Below are 10,134 nucleotides of genomic sequence, written 5' to 3'. Positions count from 1 at the left end.
CAACATTTGCTGTGCCTTCTACATTGACTTTCTGCATTTTTTATTGAAATCTATTTGAGCAAATGAGGATGTTATTGCAGCACAATGGAAGACAACATCAGCATCTTGAAAAGCTGCATTGAGATGTTCTAGAATCGTAATATCATTGTGTCTTCCACTGTAACGGACACGATCTTTATTATATCCTACATTAGTAATGAAATTCATGGCAGCTTCATCAGCAGGATTCTTATCAAACAAGATTATATGAATGCCTTGAACCTTTTGGTAAAGCAGTCGAGCAAGATGGAGGCCCAGAAAACCACAACCTCCAGTAATAACAACATTATAATTATGCCATTTCATTCCCTCAGATGATACTGATCTTCTTTGATGTCTCTTAATCTACTTGTCATTATCACCCCACTTTCACTTTCTTGTGCCACTTCTATGTTCTCTCCTAAATAAGGTAGGATAGTATTGTAATATTAAAGATATATGATATATTATACATACAAACATGTTTATCATATTAGGCATTAAAATTTAATATTCAACATTCCTTCCCTTCCTTACTCATTTGTTCTATTTGACATATTTCATCTTCAGTAGCTGTATAGTCTAGAAAATAACAGATAAAGAAATAATATTTGTCTAGCTAGTGTAACATGTTTTATACTAAGCTTGGTGTGGTCATATAGTACTATCTAACCTTGTAAATGGTCTGGTAGCTAATAGTTAGTTTTGTTAATCCTATAGCTTTTAGTACATCAAGATTCTTCTTTGCTACTGTTAGTAGATTATCCAATATATAATGTGGAGCATAACAAGTAACAATGATGGAGTTGCCTTCTTTTATTGCTCTAACTTGGACACTCTTTGCCACATTTCCAAAGGCCTTTGCTAACAATCCTCTGATGCTATTAAGTGTGTACTTGTCTGCTTCCCATTCAAGAACAAACACAATAGTTTCATAGATGAGATGACACAGATGAGGAAGTTATCTTTAAATTCTGATTGCAACATATGCTCAGTTTGACTTTCTCACAAAATGCATCAACTGCTTTCTTGAACTTTTCAATGTGGTGTTTAGCTTCTGTGATATCATACTGGTCAACAATGGCCTCCAAGCAACAAATATTAATGATAGTACATGTATCTTGAACGAGGTCCATAATGTCATCAAATGATTTAGCCACAGATAATTGAGGTCTCAGCTCTCTAAAACATCTCCGTAGATATGTTTTGAGCTCTTCTAATGAAGAATACCAGCCTCAATGAGAGGTGCAACCTTGTGAATGAGATTGCCAAAGTTCACTCTCATCTGATCAAAATCATATTGGTAGGTTGGATGGAGACTGATTTGTAAAGGAAAGACTTGGTCTATAAAAATAATTAATTATATATACATAGTTATAATTTATTTTACCATATTCCTTCAATATATCTTTAGCAATTGACACTGTTTGTTCAGATTTCAACAAGACACTAGCGAACACCTTTAATATATAAGGGTTTTTATACACACTAGTACACAGTGCTCGTAATGGACCATCACATAGTACACCTCCCAATCTATTTACTTCATCTAACATCTCTTTTGAGATCACTCCCTCTTCATACAATATTTTGACAATATTCTCTGGAAGTGAAAGTCTGTTGGAGTATTTTCTGAGCATTTGGACAAACTGGTGCTGAGAAAATTTCTCTTTCTTTTTCAACTTCTTGTGCTAAAAAATTTAATCAGACTTTATGCAAGCATTTAATACATACCTTTCTGTCTGGCATTTTCAGCAGAAACATTGTCTCCTATTTACTAAGAGCAGTAGCTAATGCATACCAAGTGGTTCCACCTCTCTCGTCAACCCTGTCCATTCTTTGTAACCATAAAGACAAACATTCCTTAAGACATCGACCAATATCTGGCCCATATTGTGCCTCAACAGTTGTTAATGTGTCCATTAATAGACCAAGATTGAGACCAAGGGTTAGCCAGTTTCGTTCCAAAAAAATGACTGGCTTTCAACACTTCCAGTATTTCATTTAATGAGTAATATCTGTAAGAATATGAGATAGGTACATTCTCAGTTGATGAGAGCAAACTAAACGATAGTAAAAAAAAACAACAACTATTAGCCCTAAGTATTTCTTAGGCCCCAGTTATCTGGACTCAACCTAAGTTAAACAGTAGCTAGAGCAAAGTAATCACACAAAAGAGTATATATAATCAGTTCTGGCAACTTATCACACATTAATTTACATCAATCAATCTTACTTAGTTGTTTTGAACTGAGAGGACGAGCCATCATGAACCACGAATATTGGGCGTGGTCTCGCGTTGCCAAGCAACAAAGACACCGCCTGAGTACGAACTAAAATTTAATTATTCGCTTCCGTTTTGTTGACTATAATAAATATAATTAAAAACAAATATTAATTAATGATAATTATTAATATTTAATTTTTGTTTACATTCTAGTAGAAGCATTCTAATATTAAAATTGTACCATCAAGAAGATTGTCTGAATGCCTCATCGAATTGAACACAAGGTTTATAGTCCAAACTCAGTCCTTTCCTTTTCTCTTGAAACAGTATGACTGGTAGATAACATTTTTAAGTTGATGACGATAGTTTAGAACACACAACCCAGACTTTTATATCGAAAGACAGTCATTAAAAATACAATCAAGACGACCATTAAATAAGTAAAACATGTAAGAAGGAGGACAGGAAGACGAATAAATAAAACTCTATAATTAAAGATACTTAAGAAATCGTTTAACTCATATTCTAGTTAGAAGCATTCCAATGTTAAAAAGATACCATCGAGAAGACTGTTTGAATGCCTCATCAAATGGAACATGAGGCTCATAGTCCAACTCAATCCTTGCCTTTTCTCTTGAAACAGTATGACTGGTAGATAGCATTTTAAGTTGACGACGATAGTTTAAAGCACGACCCAGACTTTTATATTGAAAGACAGCCACTAAGAATACAATCAAGACAACCATTAAGTAAGTAAAACATGTAAGAAGGAGGACAGGAAGACGAATAGGTAAAGTCCTATAACCAAGAGAGCTAAGAAATCGCTTAAAGAAATCACTGTAGCTTTCAGAAGGAGTGTCATCTGTAACATAATAAAACTGACCACCAACTCTAAGTCTGGCATTTTCATCCAGGAGCTTCTTTGCTGCACATATATGACCCCAGGCTGCATTTTCCACATACATAGCAGTCATTTTCACAGAAGGATGCCCAATTAAAGGAAAATATTTGTAGAACTTTTCAGCAGCCCAGAAAGCATTTGGTAAGAATGTGGTATCATTTTCTCCATATAAAGGAGGACAACGTATTGAACACGTGTATAAGGTTGTCTTGAACCCATTTGCTTGGAGGATTTTCCTCTCTGCTTCAGTCTTTGAACGTCCAAAATGATCCATTACTAATTCCTCATGATCACGAACTATGACATCTTCAGTGATACCCTCTTGTACATGAAGTCCAGATCTTAAAACCTGAGCTAAGTCACCAGTGAAGACTAGTGCTCGTACACCTTGTCTCTGACAAGCTTTGACAACATTTGCTGTGCCTTCTACATTGACTCTCTGCATTTTTTTATTGAAATCTATTTTAGCACACGAGGATGTTATTGCAGCACAATGGAAGACAACATCAGCATCTTGAAAAGCTGCATTGAGATGTTCTAGAATCATAATGTCATTGTGTCTTCCACCATAACTGACACGATCTCCATTAGGTACTCCATTAGTAATAAAATTCATGGCAGCTTCATCAGCAGGACTCTTATCAAACAACATTATATGAATGTCTTGAACCTTTTGGTAAAGCAGTCGAGCAAGATGGAGGCCCAGAAAACCACAGCCTCCAGTAATGACAACTTTCATACCACAAAGGCAGTCTCTGTCCTGTTTCGCTGCTACTTTCTTTTTGTTTTCTGAAGTATTCTTATACTTGGACGAAGAATGCCCATCTCTTTCTGTATCCGAAGTTTCTTCCGTAGCCATCAAAACCACGCCCTTCTCTAATTATTTAAAAGGCGTGGTTTTAATAATAATTAATAATTTTAGGCGGGTCTCTTTAAAGGATAATAAGAATGTCTGGCTCTACTAAACATCAGGACACAACTAAAGACACACTCCAAGATGATGTGCCATGTTCCTCTAAAAAATCAACAACAGGTGAATGTATCATGATCTCCGAGGAGAAGGAGACAGACAGACAACCAGTAGCAGCTGCTTCAATTGAAAAGAAATCTGAAACTGAAACTGTGATTGATTTAACCTTATCTGATAAAGATGTTGCTATAGTTACCAGGAAAACAGGACAAGAGAAACGAAAAGACATACCCCACACTAAGAAGACGTTGCCATCATCAACAGACGTTGCTATAGTTACCAGGAAAACAGGACAAGAGAAACAAAAAGACATACCTCACACTAAGAAGACATTGCCATCATCAACGATCCAACCTTCATCTAGTGTTCGTAGTCGTAGAGAGAGACCAAAACAAAAAGCACAGGCAGCAATACCCAAGAAAGATGATCAGACAAAACCACAGAGAAGGTAAATATTACTCCAACTGCCCAATCACTTAATGAGATCCTTGAAATCATAGACCCCTGCTAATACTACTGTTATATATATATAATTATATATATATATATATATATATATATCAGCAATCTGTTATATCAAATATAGTTTACTATATCAAATATTTCATAGTTATTATTAACAAGTTTGTTCAAAATATTATAGCATATTGTCTTAACTTATAATAGAGTTGTACAGCAAAGTATAAGAGATCATTTTCCAGTTAGAAGAAGTACAAGAAGATGTAAATCAGACATTGAAGTAAGAGAATGTGTGTGTGTGTGTGTGAGAGAGAGAGAGAGAAAGACACAGACAGACAGAGAGTAATGTACATTCATTATCTTATTAATAGACAGAGAAGTTTGAACATGTGGTCTACAAATTAAAGAACAAAATTGAGGATGGACTAGAAGTTAGTGACATTATATCGTGTTATACTATGCTTCATGATGGTTATGTTGTTCTATAAATAGTATCATTCTATTTTTAGTAGCCAGTAGATAACAAATTGTATGTACCTTTGTACACCAGTGTTAAAGGCCTTATACAACAATTACTATGTACATGTATTATAAATGTACAATATATAGGCTGTTGATGTTGAAGGTAAAGGGAGAGGTGTAGTAGCTACAAGACCATTCTCAAAAGGTGAACTGGTTTGTGAGTATTCTGGAGAATTGGTATCTTTTTTGAGGAGGCAAAAGAAGAGAGAGGAAGATTATGAGAGAGATACTTCCATTGGCTGTTATATGTACTACTTTGAATACAAGAATAAAAAACTATGGTAATATATTCATTCTTATACTTTCATGCTGGATTGTGAGCCTGGGAGTGAGTCTCTACATTTAAAGGTCTTGTAACAACCTCATTCCCGGAATATCAATTCAGTATGAAACTTAACATAGTGAAATGACAATTTTTGCATAAATAGAATGGAAAATGGTTTGGAATGAGTCTACAATATATCAAGGAGCCTCATTCCTAAACTATCATATAGGAATTGGTTTCAAATACTAGATTTAGTATAGTATGTTTTATTTATTTTTAGTGTTGATGCAACAAAAGATAATGGAAGATTTGGACGTCTTTTAAACCACAGCAAAAACATCAGCAAACGTAACAACAAAATTAATTCCAGTAGACGACCATCCATACCTTTGTCTCATGGCCACAAGAAACATAACACCTGGAGAAGAATTACAATATGATTATGGAGAAAGGAGTAGAGAAATTATAAAGTCTCATCCCTGGCTAACACAATAGGTAATAATTACCTATTATATAATATCATTTAGTTAGGGTATGTTCATTATTATTTCTACTATCACTTATTATATTTTGTTCTTCATATAACAAAGGCTTTTTAGATATTATTTGTATACACTGTCAGTCTTGTATGATGTTAATTACTATCTTATTTGAGAAAACTATCACAATTTTGATATTGAAATTGCATCAAAAAATTGAAAGAATATCGGACAACTATTGTGGTTGTACTATCCAACCTAAATGAAATTGCATTATAAACAGCAGCAGCATATAAATAGCATTAATACAATGATATTTAGTTTCAGAGTTCCTCTCTCATTTTTTGTTTATCGACTTTGCATTTAGGAGCATTAGGTGCACACCCAGGATACAATTTAATGTGAGGATTGTCTAAGTCTTTGTCATTAACACAAGCACAACACCAGTCCTTTGTACCAGGAATGAAATACCTTCGAGGAAGTCCCTCCCAGTCTCGTTGAATACCACCACTAAAGAGGAAATTAATGGGTGTGGTTAACTTGTTATAAGTAGTTATTAATACAGTATATACCTATTTGTAGAACAGTAGACTAATCCTCCTTCAGCAGGTGTGTAACGGGAATTACAAGGAGGGAACTGCTTTTCTTGGGCTTGCTGCTCTGCTTTGATCTCTTCAGCTTTAGCCAGATTCCTCTGATATTTGTACAATTCTTTGGTAGGGTTTCCTGTTTTGTCATAGTAACGTCCTATAAGTTTACCAACATATGTGTAGTCCTTGTCATAAAAGTGTATCCAGTCCTCAATATCTTTGAGTTGTATAGGTGTTAATTCTGAGACATCGTCTGTGAGGCCTTCATCATCAAATTTTCCAGTAACAAAAGCTTTTGATCCGTCACGTCCAGTGAAAAAATTGTATCCTCCTTTTGGACCATAATGGCTATCATAGCCTTTTTTCTACATCGTAGACACGCCCCATTACTGCCAGCCATATTGGACGTAAGGTACCATTAACACTACCATGTGCGGATAGTTCATTGATTGTTATAAGACGAGCCCCTGACTTTGTAAATAATGGTTCTGATGGGTTCTCAGGATCAAAAGGAGGGTTGTAATATTCTGGAAGGGGTTGTTTTGTGGGTTGGGTCTGATGTTTGTCTTCTGGTACTGGATTGGGTTTCTTAGCTTCAGAGTTAGTGACATTGAAGATTGGTGTGTCAATGATGTCATCTTTGTAGTCAGGTTTGTCACAAAGCACTGCTCCAATGGAAAGTATTAGTATGAAAGTCAATATCATTTTGTCCATGGCCCTTAAGTATACGGAGCTGTTTTCTCGCATTGTATTTCTGTACAAAATTTCAGAATGTTTCCGTACACATCCGTAATTCTTGTAGCAGGTGGAGTCACATGGCGGCTGGATGTGATGAAATGGTTCTGTGTGGCCAAGACTAGCAGCACAGCAAGTTATTGTAGCTTTCTCTCTGCTCTCTATGTTGGATAAAGAGGCCTCAAGTTATTAACAAGCGCGTCCTATGCGCTGTTATTAAAGACAACACCTCATCACACTTTGAGGATGACTCTCATATTGTCTCCACCCACAAGAAATGTTTTGTAAGGGAAATGATACCTAAATCTAATATGTTTGAGCCAGAACAAGAAATGGTTTGTATTGGTATGTCCTATACAATATACTATATTTGTAACTTCTCATAGTGACACTTTCCAATGAGAAATCAATTATGTGACACAATTATGTTATTAATACATCATTATACAATATAGTTTTGTATTTTTTTTAAAAAAATCACCTGCTAAATTATAGCTAAGCAAATCCATAGGTGAGTTTTAAAGATGAAAACGAATGCTTGCAAATGATTAATTTGACAAATTTAGAGGATATGACAAAAAATTTTACTTTATAAATGACTCACTTATTTGAGATAGTTCAATAACATTTAGAGTGTCCAAAATGTTTTTATTTTTATTCTAAAACTTTAAGATCATGCTCTAAAATTATGTAGTAGTGAGATAACATTTATTCCCTCTTCTAATAAGAGAAAAATAATATTTACTCTTTGTTAAATTTTGTTATCACATATAATGATAGGGGCAAGGTGATATTTACTCTTGTTTTATTTTGTTATTACAGATAATGATAGGGGTGAAGTAATATTTACTCCCTTTATTCCTCAAAGTGAATACACCAGTTATTCATTTAAACATATAGTAACAGATAAAGATGGAAATTCAAGGTTTATATTTATTATTATATTAAATAAGAAATGACTTGTGTGTTCAATTGTGTGTTAAACAATTCAATCAGGTATATTAGAAACACTATGTTATACTTACCTTCTTTCACTATAAACCTCTAGTCTTACAATAATCCTATTATTGATCCATTTACTCATTCCTATGCATCCATTTACTCATTCCTATGCATCCATTTACACATTCCTATACATCCATTTAATCATTCCTATGCATCCATTTACTCATTCCTATGCATCCATTTACACATTCATATGCATCCATTTATACATTCTTATCCATCTATGCATTGATTTGCTATTTCTAATCTTTTTTTCTCTTTAACTCACAACATTAATTTATTTATCCTTCACATAACTTTCTACATTATATAATTGTTTTTTCTGCTACTCTCTTTTTCCAGTATATACCTATCCTTTCAACCTCCTTCAGACCAGCAGGACAACAATCCTAAAACTATTAGTGTGTCTCATCCTAAAAAAGAATGGTTACAAACAGTTCTGTTACAAAGATATGTAAGTGGGCAGATCAAGAACCTAGTGCTACACCCACTAGTAGCACATTAATTGAGGAGGAGGTGGTCCCTACTGGTCGTTATAGTAGCCTTTATAAAGAAATGAAAACAAAATATGGACCCTCGTTAATTGAAGTATGTGATAATAGATATTAATTTATTACTTATCACTTATTTTAGAACTGGCCAGAGTCAACTGATCCTTATAAATTTGTCTATGAGGATATCGCCATAGCAACATATCTATTGGTAATACTAAACAATGTAGTATTTTTATTTTGTGTTAATTAATTAGGTTTTATGGGAGGAGGAGCGAGCGAAAGAGGTGTGGTTTACAAGAGAAACAGTCATTTATTGATCTAGGATGTGGAAATGGTTTATTGGTTTATATTCTATCATCGGAAGGAGTAAGTCCCCCATCATTTGAGGTCTTATTTAACTGACATGCGTAAACAACTGACATGATATGATTTTTGGGACACTTTCAGGTTAAAATTTATCTGCAAAACTGCTTTCCAATAGTTTTGAGAAGCAATAAGAGATAGCATTGTCTCAATAGAGAAGAGAAAACATCATTGACAGCAATATTGTTGCTAGATGTAGTATGCTAATCATTGTGACAATACCCATTTTCTTTGTGGATTAAGATCTGTATACTCACCACATGAAGTCTGAGTCCATGTCTCTTTGATCAGATAAATCATGTATTAAACAATCGTCTTTTATTACTGTTCATATAATATTATACTAAGTACTGATGTTAGCATTATACTGCCTTTAAGATACTTATCCTCTCCTAGCATTATGGCAAAGGTATTGACTTGAGAATGCGAAAAATATGGCAGCTGTTACAACCAACAGCAAGATTGGAAGTACAGTCAACAAATTATTGTTTATTGCTGTATTATAGTGCTTTTCTATTAGGTATTGTCTCTCACTCCTTCCAGCACCACATGCTTTCCCGAATTTGATTGGCTGATTGGTAACCATAGTGATGAACTAACACCATGGATACCGGTTATGGCTGCCAGGTATGTGTATAAGCGATGGCACACACTATTATGGACAGAAACCATTTGATTGATAATGAGTTTAAATTTGTTTGTTATCGGAGGAAATTAATAATTAATTTCATTCAGTTATTTTATGTACACAATACACAATCTCATATTATGCCATATATGGTTATATCATTAGGTCATCGTATAAAACAAGATATTTTGTTTCTACCATGTTGTGCTTATGACTTTGATAAAAAGGTTGGGATTAAGTTACACTTGTAATTGTGTACAAGCTCTTCTTACATACTTTATGTGGTAGTCTTAACAATGACATAATGTTTATTGTAGTTAGCTCCTTCCATTAGTAGAATCTAATGAACATCAGTGAACATCAGTACTTACCATAATAACCTAGGATAACTACCGTTAGTAAACTCTAGACTATTGATAAACATCAGTAATTACCACAGTGACCTATTATTAGTAAGCTCTAGACTAGTAAACTTCAG

The 10,134-nt window shown here is 34.2% G+C and overlaps 1 protein-coding gene across 1 annotated transcript; it reads right to left on the bottom strand.

Moving 5' to 3' along the window:
- Positions 1-6,164: 6,164 nt before the first annotated feature.
- Positions 6,165-7,136, bottom strand: LOC121391086 (neuferricin-like). Its single transcript, XM_041522838.1, is given in 3 exon segments — positions 6,165-6,351; positions 6,414-6,787; positions 6,789-7,136. Coding segments are annotated over 3 exon segments (909 nt in total).
- Between the last annotated feature and the right edge of the window lie 2,998 nt (positions 7,137-10,134).

The sequence above is a fragment of the Gigantopelta aegis genome, unplaced genomic scaffold (genome assembly GCF_016097555.1).
Source record: "Gigantopelta aegis isolate Gae_Host unplaced genomic scaffold, Gae_host_genome ctg1619_pilon_pilon:::debris, whole genome shotgun sequence".
Lineage (NCBI taxonomy): Eukaryota > Metazoa > Mollusca > Gastropoda > Neomphalida > Peltospiridae > Gigantopelta > Gigantopelta aegis.
This window is presented reverse-complemented; position numbering and strand designations above follow the sequence as displayed.